Source organism: Pithys albifrons, chromosome 10 (genome assembly GCF_047495875.1).
Source record: "Pithys albifrons albifrons isolate INPA30051 chromosome 10, PitAlb_v1, whole genome shotgun sequence".
NCBI lineage: Eukaryota > Metazoa > Chordata > Aves > Passeriformes > Thamnophilidae > Pithys > Pithys albifrons.
In genome coordinates, this window is record NC_092467.1 from 16,776,466 (window position 1) to 16,794,708 (window position 18,243).

Consider the following 18,243-nt stretch of genomic DNA (forward strand, 5'->3'; position numbering starts at 1 on the left):
TGATGAAACTGTCGCTTCCTGCACACCCACTTACACCATATGGTAAACAGGTATTTGTAAAGTTTAAGTGTTAAAAATGTCAAACTATATCTGATTGATAAAATTTGTATTTGCTGGCTATTTCACATATGTTACATGTTCAAGAAAAAAAACACAGAAGTGAAATTCATGGGAAGACCAAGCAATTATCATGAAGCTATTAAATGACATCTGGCTACCGCAAAATGTTTACATAGTTTCAGTGCTTCAGCTCAAGACCCAAGCTTTCTGTGAATTACTTGCCTTACAAAAATATTTGACAAGTATATTTAGGAGCTAAACCTACATAATTTTTATAAGTTAGTTTATATGGAATAAGTTTCATTAATTGATATGGTAGAGTGTGCAACTCATTCTTAGACCTATGCATACCTTAACCATGACAGCTGAATACATTAAGAAAAGATGACGGTGGTGTAAAATTCTTATGTAGTTAAAAGCACTATTTGGCAATTCCTATCCAAAGGTGTGAATATCCTTTCCAAAAAAACCAAATTAATTGTACAGTACTATCCTTCCCTCAGATACTGGACCTTGGGAAAACCTCTCTGGATTTTCTGTTTAAGATGAATGGCCCCCTTGAAAAAAGTTAAATTCAAAGCCAGCACTGTGTTATCAGTCAGCTACAGTTCTCTGAAAGAGATGCCAGCAACCACCTAGGAGTTGGGTTCCTTTCCATTCCCCCAAACTCTTCACTTAAAATTAGACATAAATTGTTGAGAACTTGAGAGCACATAAATTGACCCAGTATTACACAAAGCACTCTTATACTCACGAAGAAAAGCCATATGTTTATTCTCAGATGACTCCCAGGAAAACATAAGCATTGCCAGTCTCACTAACTTTTTCTAATGGCAGAAGCTTAAAAAAATAAAAGCTTTTGGTTGTGACAGAAGCTGTGAATCTAAATAGAATTATTTAAGTTCCTTACCTTGTTTGGCATGCTTGAAATTTGAACAAAAACACAAGTATAAAGGAGAATGATGGAACAGGCAAGAACTACCTCTCTGTTAACATGTACTATGTACACTTAACAAGAAGTAAAAGTGCTTAAAAGCCTCTAACCACCAGTTTGGGTGATTCAACATAGCAATTGCAGGTTCTGGGAGATCAATCAGCCATTCCAGCAATGTGCTGTTAGCATGACACTGAAGTGTATTTGCTCCATTGCTATGACATAAAGTCATATCCCATTGCTGACCAGGACTGAGCCAGGAGAAACACTTGACAAAACCTGCAGGAGACACTCTGTGGAGTGCCAGGGATCACTATCTGACAGCTACTGCAATAAAGCATTAAACAGAATCCCATCTGAATAGAAAAATTCTTTACACTAAAAACTCTGCCAATATTCAGACACAAATGAAAAATGTTTTAATGGAAACTCTCAAAGTGTGTTGTTGGGATTGGTCTGACTGACTAGCAACCCTATGCGTTTTTTTGGGTGTGTGACTCTGAAAGTAGAGCAGCTTATTTAAGTCTGAATCTGTAATTCAAAAGCAGGGAATAGCATCATCATGTGGGTTACTGATAATGGACATTAATTTCCAAGTCTGCCACATTTCCATTCAAAACTCACACTTGCATGGCTATTGTGAGTCAATTCCAGATTTGGAAAAACAAAGTCATGAATGTAGGATGGGCCATCTTTGTGAATAATTAATTGATACTTAAAAGGATTAAGTTAAAAGGCCAAAAACCCACAAGATTTCCAGCTTTCCCCCTCTATATATTTTTTATGAACATTTGGGACAGTATTACCTAAATATCAACTGCTTTTCAGATTTATCATTAACATTCTCTTCTTGTCAGCTCTGTATCTACCACTTTTAGTTGAAATCAGTAGGGAAACTGTCTCAGATAGCTTCTGCAAGGAATAAAGCAATTGTTTTGTTTAAGACTGAGTCAATACAACAAGTGTTACACATCAGCAAAAAAACTCATTCAAACAGATGTGCATTGCAGCTCACAGACCATCTGCCTGTGTTGCCATGTATCAGTCACTCACAATGGTGCTCCATTCGATGGGGTGACCTCAAACACTTGCTGTGTTTATCCATTTCATGAATCCCTGTCCACAGGCACTCAAACATTTTGACAAAGTCAAAGCATCACTGTAATTTTGAATGTTCCTCATAATACACTGGCTGCTTGCTTAAATTGTGGCAGTCTCTCACTTCAGTATGTCACTGGATACAGTACACTTGTCTAGAGACAGCAATTTTTTAGTAACATATCTCAAATCACAGCAGGGATTTCCACAGCCCTTAAAGCATGATGCATCCATCAGGCCAAAGGCAGTGTTGGACAGAAGGCTGATCTGAAGGGCAGTGTGAGTGTAGCTGCAAGTTAAAGATGCAAAACCAAGTAGCTTAAAAAATTATAAACTTTGGTATACTTAAGTGGTTACACAATCACACTGTTTTAACATAAGCTCAGAAATTGGAAAATATGACCACCTCAACTTAAAGAATTAGCTGTTATGTTCACAGTTTCAGTGAAAAAAACCCCGCTTGTTTCTTATAACTTTAGTTTGATCATGATTTAAAAATCTCAACATTAAAAAACTAAACCCTTAAAAGCAGAAGACTGTCTCTAGAGTGAACATTTTCCATTAGAACACATTAATATTTGACAGACAATCTTGAACTAGAGGCATCTAACTTACAAACAAGATGCAGAAGTATTTAAATATATCTTAGGACAGAAATCTTTTAAAATAAACGATACTGGTACTGAAAAAAAGCTATTATGATCAGTGTCATTTCCAACTCTAAAATTAAAGCAGTCTCTAATTTGTGGCCTTTTGTTACCATTTGGGTCAAAGAGGAAGTCAGTATGCAGGGGCAGTTTTCTTTAATCTCCCCCAATTTATTACTGTATTATATTTTCTTAATTAAAGATAAAACAACCTGAACTCCACAGTGTTGAATAGTAACAATTGACAGAAATAAACAGGCAATTTTCTTACTGAGATAAAAAAGGCACTTCTGGTCTAGTTACAAATGTAGCCTGAAGATCCTATTCTCATCATAAAAACAAGAATTTTTTAACTGAAGTGTAACTTATGTTTTATTTATTATTTAACTTCCTTTCATTATTGTGTACTGACTTGTCCACAGCATCCAGCACAGGCACTTTAATCCTCTGATGGCTACAGAAACTAAATTATTCATAGTTTAAAATTTTTGTCCACTACATTTAAATCAATGCTACAAACACTGATTCAAAATCAATGACTGGAATTCCTACATAATCCAAGTATATGGAAAAAATTTAAGTTCATGCAAAAGTTAACTTTGTTAATTGTTTCCACTATCTTCATTTTTTTCCTATGCAGCTTCTACAAGTCCACTCAATAAAAACATTCTTTGATAGGTTTATGCATATACTTACACAAAATAATTTTTTTATTCATTTAAAGTTCACCTTCCAGTTGGTGTCTAAACATAAGTCAATTTCCATTCCTTTTTAATGGGGCCAAAACTTCACTTGTGGTGTAACCAGATGGATGCAACCAACAGTAAAGCCTTCCTACAGTTAACAAGTGTTTATCTAACTATTTGATAGAAGTGCTTGCTAGCAACTAAAAAGAGATGATAGACTTGCTTTTCTTTCTTTCTGTCTTTCCCCCACCCAGTGAGTTACTTGAATCCAAACAGTTCAGAGAACAGTCTAAGGCTGCACCAACCAGCACCAGCCCCAGCACCAGCCCGAGCACCGCGTCGCTCGGGGATGTGCTCAGGGACTCGGGCCGGGTCCTCAGGGCCAGGCTGAACCGCAGAGCTCCCCGTGTCACATCGTGCTCTCCTCACACAGGCTTTGGAGGCCAACTGAACACTTGCAAAATATTTTGCAGGTTCTACTCCAACGTACCATATGAGAGCTCGTTCTATGTCTTTCCTTTCATGTGCGAGTCCACTTTATATTTTTCCATTAAGCTGCATGAGGAAATTTTTTGAAGCCACTTCAATGTTTTAACTGTCCTATGCAGGAGAGAAGAGTTGAGGAAACAGGCTTGTAGCCACCTTATCAGGTACAGAAACTGTTCATTTAAAATGGATTTAATAAAATGCAAATGTTCTGGATCTTCGTATTTTTTTTAACCTAACAATCAATTTGCATGAGTATTGTTTATGCTACTTTCTTCCTCTCAAAAATTACAGACTGCTCAGTCAGCTGCCAGCTGTTATTTGTAACAGCCAGCTGTGTAACTACAAAGCTCCTGCAATGAAAAAAATCTTTACTAATGTTGCACTGATACAACAAGATACAGAAAACACTCAAATTCAAATTGTCCTCAAAATATTAACTTATGTAAAATCAATGACCTTTGACTTTTTTCAGTGTAGGACAAATAAAAAACTTTCTCATATATAAAAAATATTCTATTTTCATCATTAGGTCAGTAATTAATTTTACAGGCAAAGCAGAAGTCTAATGCAAATGAACACCCGAAACAAGTCTTAAAATCCATAATGTGTTAAAAGAAACCACGGTGACACATTCCATCACATGTTGTGACAGTTCAGTACAGCCATTTAGTGCTGTTTGTGTCAGATCTGTGTACTGCATACCTGAAGGCAACATGTACACTCCTTAGACAAATAACTACAAAAAAATTTAAAATATCTCAAAAATTAGACAAACATCTGAAATTTTCAGTTAATGGAACTCGTACCATTTTACCGCAACATAATTAATTACATAATACAATTTTTCTCAGAAAGTAACTAGAAAATGTCATTTCTCACTATTCCCATATTTCAGCTCCCTGTAAGTGACCAGTAGCACAAACATGACACCAACCACTTCTAGTCAGTTGAGAGAAAATTTAGAAGTCTGTTGCTTTGTACAACTATTTTAACCTTTGCAATTGCAAGTATCAACCCTGCTTTTTTTCACACAGTATCACTCCTACAATGTTCTTTCTGTCTAAGTGTCCTGACCTTATATATGCACACACAGAACAAAGTCAGTTTCCTCAGCAGCTGTCCAGGAAAGGAACTACACATTTCAGAACATTCAGCAGGTGGAAAATGACACCACATTCCCTGCAAGCCCTTGCCAGCATTATGCTGATCCTGTAACACTAAGCAGTTGGCCTAAGTAGTCAATGATTGCTGTTTTTAACCCAGGCTTAGTCTGTCTAATGAGAATGGTGACAGCCAACACTCTGGAAATATTTTGCTGTTAACAGTGGCAGTGACAAACCTGCCAGGACCCATGACTCCTTTAAAGACACAGTAATGGTTCTATTTGCCTCTTGCTATAGTGGTATTTAAGAACTCTGTTTTCAAAGACTTACTAATTTTTAAATGACTACCAAGACTGCCATCAACAGAAGTATCACACAGATCTCACAAAAAACCCAAATACTTGGGCAATTATATGCAAAACAGCATTTCCAGATTTCTTTAACAATAGACTAGGAAGACCTCGAGCCAGACAAGAAGACCAAGGATGCACCATGATCAGCTCAATGACATCTACAGTTTCTTATTCAGAGTTCACTTCTATGAAGTTTAGCTGGATCAGATGCTGTTTTGACATTTTGTGCTAATAGATACGACTGCAGGATGATTTTCTAAAAAAACAAATGTAGAATGGTACTCATGTCTACATTACCATATTCCAAATTATGAGGACAACATTAGTTCACAGACACAAAGCCTTAGAATGCCTGTAATACTGCATCCCATGTAAAGCACTTGCATTCATACAGGGATTTGTTTCAAAAGAAGTTTCAATTTAGCTTTCTTATCATCATAATGTCAAGGCAAAAACAAGTTCACAATATGAACCCAGAAGAAATCACTATCAGCTGTTTCTCTCCAACAAATCTAAGTTACTAAGGTACACATTTCAAGGACAGGCTTTGTTTAAAGAACTCCATTTATTTAAAGTGTGTTTCCTGCTAACCAGCTGACAGATCAAAGGTACTTCTCAATCTGATCATTTCTTCCCATTTCCCTCTCTTCTTCAACTTAGTCAAAATTTTAAATTTAGCACGTTTAAAATATTATTTATTTATGTAATTTAAAAAAAATTATTTTTAAATTGATCCTTTCAGCCTTCTCAGTCTTCTTTCCCTTTTTTTAATGTTCCACAAAGTTTTCCTGTGAGACCTCTCAAGTACTGGAAAATACATCACTGAAATATTCAGTTACATGAAATTAAGGACAGGTATAAGTCTCTGATTGAAGAAAGCTAAAATGCAAACTTCTGAGACCATGAACCTTCTTAGTACTTTGTAAAATACACATTGTTGCATAAATTACTGTGTACATACAGTGGAACAATTTAATATCTAAAAGATGCTTTTATATTTTAACATGGTACATTTTATGAATTAAACATTGTTTCATATACTTTCACTTTTGCAATTGCTGAACTTTTTTGCTTCCACATATGGGTATTCTATTCCTACCAATTCATTATCTCAGTGATACCTAAAAAAAAAAAATCAAAAAAGACAAAATAAAATGTACTGACCAACAGCTACAATGCAATACACTTAGGTACATAATATAAATACTTGACTTTATATAATATACTCACCTGTTCTCAGTTACTAGGGAAGCAATGATCATAAAACTGATCACCGTTTAGTTTCACAAATTTCTAACATTGTAACTCGATTACAGTCCCGTATACAGATCAAACACCTGTGACAGTGCAGCTGAGTAAAGAGACATGCTAGGAATAGACTTGCTTCCACTGCATCCAAATTTTTTTATCCAGAAGTTAAACATAATGATGTCAATACTTTTCTACTTGCCTTTCCCAGTTTTGAAAACAAATACTGGCATGGTTTTGGACCCCTCAAAATGAGATTCTTAAAAATCTCCAAAAAGTTGCAGATTCTTAAGCACCTTTCCCCAGATATGTCAGCACACAGAAGTTTTAAAAAAACAAACAAACCAAAAACCCCAAACCCCTTTTCCTGTTTATTTCCAAATTCATTACTGACTTGATGATTCCCAGTAAACCCCTTTTCTACCCTTAATCTCAATCTTACCATCTTGGCAGCTGAAGAGCACTAATACCACTGACTAGTGAAAGTGTGCTGCCCTAAACGTACACCTGAAAGCAGCAGATAATGTGGTGAGGTTGGGAACAAACATGAAGAGCCAGCTCAATCTCAACTATTCTTTCAGTTTTTAAAACCCCAAACACTTCATCTCAGAAATACTGAGCCTTATGACGATTGAGTTGGATCTATACATACTCTTATGAAGTTCAGACGGACAGAGGGCAGGAGTGAGTGACACACGTATTTCTGTGGAACGCAGGGTGTAAGTGTGGTGTACATCAAACTGAAAAGAAACATCAGAGACCCCAAGGCTCTAAAAAACAAAGCATCTCTACAGTTTTTGCACTGATGCTGGTTTTGCACTTAATAGTATGCAATTATACATACACACTTTGCAGTTTCTGGACTAAGCTCCCACCTACTGATTAGCTGTTTGCTACCAGACATTGAAAGCACACTTTTACTTTTGGGGAGAATTGGAAGAGAACACGTACTGCTGTGGACATAATTGTTCTAGTCTCTTTGTATTGCTTCACACAACATTTTATGAAGATAGAGTTATTTATGTTTATTTATACAACATTCAGGTTAACTGATAGTTGCAGTCTTCTTATCCCAAGTATTTATTTTAATTATTCACATTGTGACAAAAGAGCCACCTGCCCTGATGCCAAACTCGCTGGATTGGATTGCCTGCAAATTCTGAAAGCTTTATCATAGCCCATTGATTTTATGCATCATCTTCTCAGTGATATACATTCCCTTACCCAAAGAAGCTGTATTTTCTGTTTTCATAAATACAAAAGGAAAGCATTTCAGAAAATACTGCACATTTTTGCCTTCACTGTTAAGATTCCACTTCAGGTCACTTAATTGCCAGACTGGATGAGTGTCACTGGATGTCAAAATGATTTTATATCTCAAGAAGTAACATAAGAAGTAATGAGAAGCAGTACAAACTGCCTCTGCAATCGATTCCTACAGAATGAGGACACAAAAACAAATATTCAGTTCTCAGTGTACTGCCCACTATCAATTATCACATAAAAGTAATTTGCTCTTCTCTGAGTTAATCTTCTCTCCCCTCCAAATTTTCATGCCTCTGAGTAATAAACTAAAAATCTATTCCTGCTTCCTGTAGAATACTACAGGACCACCAACATCCTCCAGTATAACATTATTGATATGAAAGTAAATAAAATGCATGTCTCTATTTCCCCCAACTGCCAGACCTTTGATACACAGGTCTTTGGGTAGGTCTACAGACCACTGGTTGATCCAAGTAAATTGTAACAGCTCAATTACTCAACTAATTTTGTTTCCCAAGACATAATTAATTAATAAAGCAAGGCTTTTAAGGTCCTTGTGGTTTTTAAACACTTTTAGGATTCTTCCTCCTTACAATCCACTATGCACTTCACAGCAAAAATAGTCTGCCATGTCAGGTCTGCCACATTCAACAACAATGTAATAAAGGAAATTGTGGAATGAAATATTGCCTTTATGGACAGACTGTCTTACTGTTCAGTGTTACAAGGTTTACATTCCATAATCTACATCAAGCAGCGTGAGAGAGGAATGATTAGATCTTCAAACAATACTGCTCTTTCACAGGCATTTTTTACAATCCAAGTTTTGCTGTTACAGTGGTACCAGAAGAGTTAAGGAATACACTACTTCTACTTTGGGCACAATTTAGAACAGGACACATCATTTAGACTACCAGAGGTACCATTATGACTATCTGCATAGAACCAAACAAATTAATCCAGAATCCAAGCTAAAAATTCTGCTGGTACAAAATACCTGTGGATCTAGGAGGCTACAGTAGCCTTTCCAGTGATGTGCACCTCTACGTTTTTTTTTTTTTTGTTTAGAAACAAGCCAAATTAACACTGGTTTTTGTCTTACAAGGAAATTTTCTGAAAGTCAAAACCACTGCTTATATGTCATATCCCCACTAACATAGGCTGTTGTTACCAAGTTAACTAAGGTAAAATTAAAACTCTGAATATAAAAGATGCAAGCATGTGTCAAAGTCATGTTTTTCTTTTAACAGATGGGTAATGTGTCATGATAAAAAAATGTTTGCATTGAATGTATTAGGATTAATTATTAATAAGGAAGTGAGTTCTATTTTCATAGGGCTACAGCTTCACGATTCAATTGCAAAATGCATAGTTCAGTTTGCTCAGTGGATGAAGCTGAAACATATTTAGTTTAAAACAAATTTTAGGGGAGCTGTTAAGAGTGGGAATTACTGACGTTGTACTTGCAGTATTAGTTCAGAGCTGTCTGTATTACTATTATTGCATTACTTATCCTGCATGATGACACGACTTTCAATAAGCAAAACTGTACGTGCTCATTACAGAAGGAGGGAAAACATGACATCACAACAGGAATCTTCTAAACATATATTGATTAAAGAAATGTCAATTTAAAATAGTACTCTCTCTGGGCATTTTTTCCATCTGCTTGATCATACTTGTGGCATAAGGTTCAATAGGACATGAACTCCCACTGACCAAGTCAGCTCCCCAGTGAGTCACCATGATGAAGTTGCCTTCTGAAATCTAGCATTCTGCCTTTCAGAGGCCTGAAACACAAGTGGCAACAAAAATCTCTTACTCACACAAAAGGCAAACATGAAGTGGCAGAGGAAAGTACTTCCCCTACCACCATGTTATTAATTCTCAAGTATATTTGGAATATAATGGAATATAATAATATAATGGACAATTTATAGCTGGTATCATACTACTTTGCACACCAGCTCTGCATGGGTTGCACATGATGCCAGTCTGAATGTCCTCACATTCAGCTGGGAATATGCACATTTCTCTCTTGGAGGGATTTTCAAGACATGTGGCAGAAAGCCATGACCCTGCTCTTCCCTTGCACTGGGCAGCAAAGCTGGTAGGTGCAGAGAAAACAGCTTCCTGAGCCAGCCTTCCTAACTGCGTGTAGCAGAAGGCCGTGAGACAGCACATGCTACCGCTCCACTCCTGCTGATGAACCCAAGGACCTGCACTGTAAAAAGAACTAATTATCCTGGACTCACCTCAGAGTTTGTGCTGGGATACATCAAAGCTACACTGCACATCCAAGTCTCCCATTCAGAAGGCTACCCATGAGAAATAACAGAATGGAAAAAGACTACAACTGTATGGGCTGCAATGAAATCCAGGGTCACTTCCTGCATAACAGCACTACAGCAGCAGTGGGGCTTTTTTGTATCAGTAGAAACACCTCCTTGGAAACTGCTAAGGTTTCTCCTTCTATTTTCTCTCTTATGAATTATGTAATTAATTTTAACATTGGCATTGATTAATATCTCAATTAACAACACTGAAATCCCTTACAATACTGTTCTGTGTATGTTTCCTAAATAATGCTGGAACATGCTAGGAAGAACCAAGATAATACTGATCGTGTTCACAATATGCCCAATGAGCAGCTTTGAGTTTGCTTAGAAAGTGCTGGTAAGTAAGTTTAATAGAAGAACTGCTTAACAGAATTAAAAACTGCTTAACAAAAAACCTATTTGACTTTACACTTACCAAATGCAATCTAAAACTAAGAGAGAAAAAGAGATGAAGGCATTTTTAAAATGTAACATGTTAAGACAAACTTTATTTTACACAATAATATAACTCTACAGATATAGACAAGACTACAATCACATTCAAGCACTTTTATAAAAAGACTTTTTGGATTCTTGGTCCTGCAAACTCTGCTTCAAAATGGGAAATAATTATATTTCTTTCTTAACAATAAATGATTTTTCTCAGCTGATACCTAAAACCAAACTTCCACCATCAGATGTGCAAAATAAAAGGTCATCCAGCTGACTTGTATGTGGCTCCTGTAGGAAAAAGAGTCTCTCTGCAGGTCTGATTCATATCCTGTATGTATAGTATGTTAGATTTGTAAATTTCAAACATTCAGACACTTTCAGATAGGAACACAGTAGTGATACTACAAACAACTGAATTCCTCTTAAAGTGATTTAGAAATGTTATCATTGAGCCATAGATGTGCTCTCGTGTGCAAAGAAGTAAAACGCATACTTGAACTCAAGATTCTCCAGTTCCTGAACTGTTATCTCCAAGAGAGTAAACCTCTAGAGTACATCTCCACATGACACATTTATCTGAAGTGGCTGCACACATATAATGATGGCTTTTGTTTAGTGATCATGGTCATTTTGAGTTTGTTTAAATACTGCAGCCGAATGCTTATAAACTAATCCCAGAACATTTTGAAATGCTTCAAAGCTTTTAGCGGGGAACCTCTTGCATAGGCTTTGTAGATGAAGCTGACCACAGTTCACTGGAACCAGACAGCTCAGATAAGTAAGATGAAAGCAGACATTTCCTGAAAATACCTTGAAAGCTTTCCATTAGTCTGTGCCAGGGGTATACACTAAAAACAGAAAGTGCCCATGCTTGTACAGCAACCAATCTTCACATTGCTTTCCCCATTCTTTCTTGAACTACTGTATTAGTATCTATTTATCTGCTTCATTTGCTTTCTTGCAAAGTTCTTTGGGGGAAAAAGATGCAACTTCTGCATTCTGGTTTACAGTACATTATAAAGCAGCTATTACTAGACAAAAAGCCCCGGTTAACATACTAAACCTTGCAACAGGAAGGAATAGAAATCTATCAATGCCAAAATTACTACAAATTACAATGAATCTGAAATTTGATCTACAGATAAGAGTCACCCACTCCATGACAGGCATGAAGGCAATTGTTTGAACATAATTCTCTGGCTGTCAAAGTGTACTCTAAGAAGGTGGATTCAGCATAGCTGAATGTGGTGGTCATAGGAGTGCCTCAGGCTAGATTTTCAATAAAGGCTGAGACTGGCTGTTCACATTCTATACAATAATTTGATTGAATAAATCCAACTGTTCACTAGGAATATGAAACACTCCATTGTTGTGATCTCCAACATTTTATACTTTGAGATGTAGAGTCACAACAGTCACACTGTCCCATTTCAGGCACTTTATTTCAGAGCAATGAATGAGAAGCCCAGGTTTCCCTAACAGTCAGCAGACTCAAGGGCACCTAAGTACTTTTAACAGCTTCTCAAGGATGAACAGACTATAAAGTGAGCCTATGTTCTAATTTAAGCACCAAAATTTGGCATTATGACTATCCAACGTGCTGTAGCCTATAAAGAGTTAACATGCACACTCGTGTGAAAAGAGGACAGTATTATCATACCATAATACAAGTGTGAGGCACTGATGACACTTGATTTCAACACAGCAGCAAAGACAACAGTTATTCTGTCCAGTAGCTTATCTTAAATAGGGTCAGGGCACTCTGAAAGTGCACTGTGAAGTGAAGTACACCAAGTCCTCAGCACACTCTAGCCATATACGAGAAGGAAGTGGTAAGCCACAACAGGGATGCACAAAATGGGGTGTAAGCAAAGTCCAACAGTTGCAACTTGAAACAAAACAACCCTGCCTCCTTCCCTACAAAACAAAAAAATACTTGAAATTTTAAGAGGTTTTTTTGATGTATACCTTGAAATCCATGTTCACTCTGCCTTCAGTAATCTCTGTTCCCTGTACCCTGGGCCACCTGTGATGTCATCTGTCAACTGCTTGGAAAAAGGAAGTATTTCCCTCTTTCAAGGTGTTGCTTATGCTACTTTGCTGTTTAGTATTGGGAGAAAAACAGTTGTCCTATGTCTGAAACCAGGTCAAGGCCTGTGAATAAATATTGTCAAAACAGGACTGAAGCTTGTGAAGACCCACTCTGACTCAGGCTCCACAAACTCTACCATCTAAATGACATTACATGCACTACGATGTTTGCAATCTCTCAGTACAGCTACAGGAGAAGACTTTTATCTTCTTTTTATCAAAGACGACTTCTTTTTATCAAAATATTAGTAATATATGACAGATTCCTTGGCAGACGGCAGGAGGAGAGAAACGGCCACAACTGGGACTTGTCTGCAAGAGGCTGCCCAGATCCTGAGTAGCCTTTCCCTGCACAGTCCTGGTTTCCACTAAACATTCAAGTTTGATTAGAATTCCCAAATAATTAAATGTTCTGCTTTAATCTTTCTGGAAATGACGCAGCATATGCGATCCTGTTAGAGGAATCTTAACACTCCTTCTAACCCACTCATATTCTTTTACATCCTCTCCTACAAGGCAGCTGAGAGAAGTTGTTCAAAATGTCAAGATCATGAGCTTGCAAGAACTTTACAATTAAGTGGACATCAACAGAGATTTTATTCATTATTTCACTAAAATAATATTAGGAATAAAGTCTACAGGACTTTACGATCAAATAGAATTTATTTGTTTAGGGATAGATCCTTATAAAGCAAAGGTAAAAAGAGACTTGGTTCTCTGCTTAGACTGATTGTTACCAAGACTGCCTACTACTTGTATAATGTTCTAGAGCATCTGTAAAACAATCATGAGTTATGTATTTAGAGCTCATCATATGTAGAAACCAGCAACATATTTTAACTTCTGATCAAAAAGAGTCATCATTTCCTTAACTATACAGAAACTACTTGAAAAATTCATAAGATCTGTTTCACAAATTAACAATTCAACCATAAGAATATATAGCAAAAATGACAAAAGATTTGTTCTTATAGTTGATAAAAAATTTATGCCAAGGCATTCAAGTAAAGTTACTTTCTGTGTTCTGATTTAATGAATCATTTGAGCGGTATCTGGCTGGGTGACACAGATGTAAGGCTCGCTCAAGCCTGCTCTAATGCTGCTGGTACAGCCTTCCTTGGGACAGCAAAGCCTCAACAATGTGTCAGACCAAAGCAATATCAAGGCAAGTAAGTGCAGTGCTGGGGATGCTCCGAGGCTGGCCCACTGTACTTCCTGACCTGTGAATGCCTGTGAGTACTTCTCTGTCCAACAGGCTCCAGTGACCCAGGGAGCCCAAAAGCAGCAACAGCAGTGCAGTAATAAACAGGCTCTGGAATAAAGACTTTTGCAATCTTGTAATTCAAGCTCAAGACATACAAAGAGTGATTGATGGTTTAACCCCACCAAAAATCAGGGCCTGACATTGGTGGTGTGAAACCACCAGTGATTTCTTAAAAGGTGAACTAATGTTAAATATTTAATACAAATTCGTGCCTGTTTAACACACTGCTAAGTTTGTGTCTTTAACTTCACAAATGTACCTGTATTTGCAAAATACAAGTAAAGGAACTCACTGGTTGCATATGAATATTGCTTTTATAGATCACGCCTTTGTGTAGAAGTTTACTGACACTATAATAAAATCAGGCTTCCCATTAGGAAAATCCTTGTGAAGAGTCCAATTCTAGAGTAAGCAGCACAAAGTCAACAAGGAACTGCAGGCCCTGGGGTATCATAATCTTAAGCAATAAAGCTAATCCTCACAAAAATAAAATACTGGCTCCCAGCAGTCCTTGGGAGTTGCTAAAAAAGCTTTTCCCTCTAAAAAAAGTTTGCCAAAATATTTAAACAAATATATTTAGAAGCACACCATATATTTATGGAAATAGTTTTGCTTTATTCATAAAAGTGAAACCTCTTAATAAATTAGAAGTAAATGAAAAGCTTAACGGTTATGCCAAATCCAAATAATAAATACACATGTCATTTTGTCCTAATGTCAGGGAGAGGAAGAATGGATCTCAGAAGCAAATGGAAGAGGGCGAATTATACTCCTTCATCCCATCAGTCCTCTTAAAACCCCCCTAAGGCTTAACTTTTCCTTTTTTAACATAACATTCAGTTACTGTTAAAAAGATACTGCCCATTGTTAACATTTGTTACAAGTCAGACAACCCTGTTTTGTCAAGAGAATTCAGTTTGTTTGCAAAAACCCCATTTCTGTTGATTCCACAGTTAATTTCAAGAAATCTTTCCCTTCTTTTACCTGAAAATTAAATCTTGTTTTGATATGGTATTTAAGACAGTTGCAAGTAAGAATATTTGACACTAAAAGGTACTTACACAGACAACAGAACAATAGCAATTAGAGTCCATTCAGGCATTTTGTGAATAATATTTCTGTTTGTTAACCTGAAAGATAATTGAAAAAAAATCAGTACATTTCAGAGTAAGAGCAAATAGATTTTAACAGCTGAACTTGATGTCTACCATTAACATACAGAGTTATAATGAAGCAATTACAGCTATATCTGAGCATTTCACCAGCTTTCAGGCTTTTCTCATCCTCTAATGGAAGAATTGAAAAAATCCCAATATGTCACTTTTTTCTTTATCAAAGTGGGATGGCAAAGACTGAAAACAAGCTAATTCTTTAAATTTGCTGACAAATAGTCCTGGCTGCTGTGAGTCCCAGTGGGAAATTCTCTGGCATAGGTGTTTCTGAAGACAGACCTTCTTACACTTCGGTTCCCTTCTGTTTGCTTCAGATCCAGAATTGCTGAAAAAGCTAATGTGGAAAGAGATACCAGCAGCAATCCTCCAATGATTCTTGGTTTTAAAATGGAAATCAAGAATTCTAACTTATGCAATGGGAGCCTCAGCAAATATAAGAGCCATGTAAATATAAATGAAGTGTGAATCAAGAACCTCGTGGGTGCACAAAAGAAGTGCTGCTGCACTGAACACCAGCTGACCTCTTTGGCTGAACTGCCTCATAGAACAGTTCTGCTTTAAGTCAAGTGCTAATCTGACTTAAACAATTCATGTGTGAATAGCTACGGCCAAATTTAGGCAGGGCTCATGGTGTTCAAGACACGCAATTTCATGGAAAAGTCAGTTAAAAATGCAGCAGTGGCTATGCAGGCACCCAGAAGAGCCAGCAGAATTAATTTTATTCAGACAGATGGCACTATCCAACAGAAATACTGAGGGGCAAGTGACTACCAGTGTTTGCTTCCTTCTTGCTCTCAGTTTCCTTTCTGTGAAGCCTTGAACAAATTCAGATCCACAATGAAGATACCTTGCTATTCACACCCACTCCTACAGGCACTGGTGAAGATAGGAGCTTTCTAAAAATTACCTGTCTGTCACCAAATCCAAATCCAGAGTTTTCTTACCCAGTAAATCTACTTTAAAAAAAATTTTAATTACTTTGGGCAAGTATATAGTTACTCCGCAAAAAGAAAAAAATGTTAAAAATCAAAAAATTAGAAGTATTTGTACTTGCTATTGTTAAAATTCAAATTCTGTTAACTGATTCCCCAACATTATATTCAAAATGGTTAATAAAAATGCAGTTATCAATAAGATCTTTTTATAGCATCTGTATGCATTTTTCCAGAAACTTATTGAAAATTAATAAAATAGATATGTAATAATCAAAGCAATAGAACTATTTTTCTCCTCAAATCATCAAGTCTTCAAACTAAAATAAGATTCTGAAGCAATGATTACTCAAGTGGTGCCTCATCAGACAGAGTTTTCTTAAATTATGAACAGCAAACCAATGTTTTGCACAACATATACAGGAATTGTTACATCAAACCAGAATCAACAGTTCTGGCAAATACAGATGATATTTATTATTAAGAGATTCATGTTTAGCAATTACTATTTGAAATAGCTAATGGATTTAGCTGGCAACAAAGCTTGTACCAGGTAAAGTGTTACATTTTTCTGGCTACAGAACATGAGCCCAAACAAAGGCTGAACATCTTGACTCAACACTAATGACAGTGATAAACACTACCAAGAAATGTCTGATGGAATCATCTTGACAGGCAATTCACATGTAACATTCCAGTTAATCTGCTATGATGAGACACAGTGAAAGAGACAGCCCCAGGCCACCTGGGAAAACTCTGTCAAAGAGAGAAAGCAGCTTTATTTCAATGCTCTGCAAGAAGTTGGTATTGATTAGAGCACAGGAAGGTGTCATTCTTGTACACAAACTGAGAGATGCTGTTATTTGTGTCAATTAACTCTTATTCAGTGTTAGTATTGATTGGCAAGGTCTGAACACTAGTCATTGCCATCAATATGCTTTTTATGAAGGAGGTAGTCAAAAGACACGGATAACCAGCAGGATATGGCAATATGGCTCTGCTGATGTACTGCTGTCACAGGACTGGATGAACAGCCAGACTTCCACCGTGAGTAACCTCTCAGTACAACACCTGTCCTAAAACACTTCCACAGCTGGAAAAAAGCGCCACATTTCAGCAGATCAGAGTAAAGCAACCAACCTACAGGTGTGAAGCCTGAAATAATAAGGGGCAGTGGAAGGGCAGTCACTTTTAAAAACAAGCTGTGTGTCAACACCAAGGCCTCTGAAGAGCAAAGCTCCCAGAAGACAGGGAACTGCAGAGCCTCTGTAAAAATGGTTCATTAACTCTTTGTCTTGCCTCTAGCCAAAACTGTTACTTCAGAACAATCCATGAAAGAGAAGTCTCTAGATTTGTCATGAACATATGTGAAAATGTTAAAACTGTACTAAACTTTGTGTATGTGATTTGAGTTTTGCAGTGGAATATTTTCTGTTAAAAAGCTTGGCGCAATTCTCCCTCGCCTACCTAAAGAAAGAAAACAACATGCAACTTTCCAAAACAGAATGTCTCTGCTTTCTTGGCCTCTGTAGGGCAGGATACAAAGCCAGGAAAGTGTGATGAGCCCAAATAGCTGTGTGGGTCGCTCAGTTGTTAGTTTGTGGGTCTTGTGGTTCACTCCAGCAAGACACACTGTGGCTGGACTTGAGCACTTCCACCCTGCAGCAGGACCCACGCAGCAGTTTTCATACTCTGTGAAGGAGCTCAGACTGAGCAGATGGATCCAACTGGCAGAAACTTACAGGATACAGGATAAAGGACTAAAGAGTAAGATGCATAAAAATTCCATCCCAAACAACCTCTCCGTAACTGACTAGTGCCCAGCCTGCAAAAGAAGGCAACTCCAACAGGGAAGCTGTAGTAGGGAGTCCAAGGTTAAAGTTACCAGTAAACAAAAATAATAAACCCAAAAATGACAGAGTATACAGAGTTGGTTTTACTTCTTTTCCTTTAGTTGTCTTCCCATTTAATTGCCATCAACTGCAAATGATGGCATGATTTGTAAACAGAGCCTGCTGTGGCAGCAGATTTAAGCACTCCTTAAGTGCCCTGTGCAAGAACTTGGACAGGGACCACAACTAACTTGAAGTTATAGGAAAGAAATGCAGCAATGCTGGAGTTGACACTCT

General features: G+C 37.1%; 1 protein-coding gene across 3 annotated transcripts in view; it reads right to left on the reverse strand.

Moving 5' to 3' along the window:
* Nucleotides 1–18,243, reverse strand: part of RPAP2 (RNA polymerase II associated protein 2) — a 52,760-nt gene that overhangs the window by 19,718 nt on the left and 14,799 nt on the right. For all 3 annotated transcript variants that reach the window (XM_071565678.1, XM_071565677.1, XM_071565676.1), the window contains exon 11: nucleotides 15,072–15,140. In XM_071565678.1, the coding sequence (XP_071421779.1) occupies nucleotides 15,072–15,140 (69 nt within the window). The remainder of the gene's footprint in view (nucleotides 1–15,071; nucleotides 15,141–18,243) is intronic.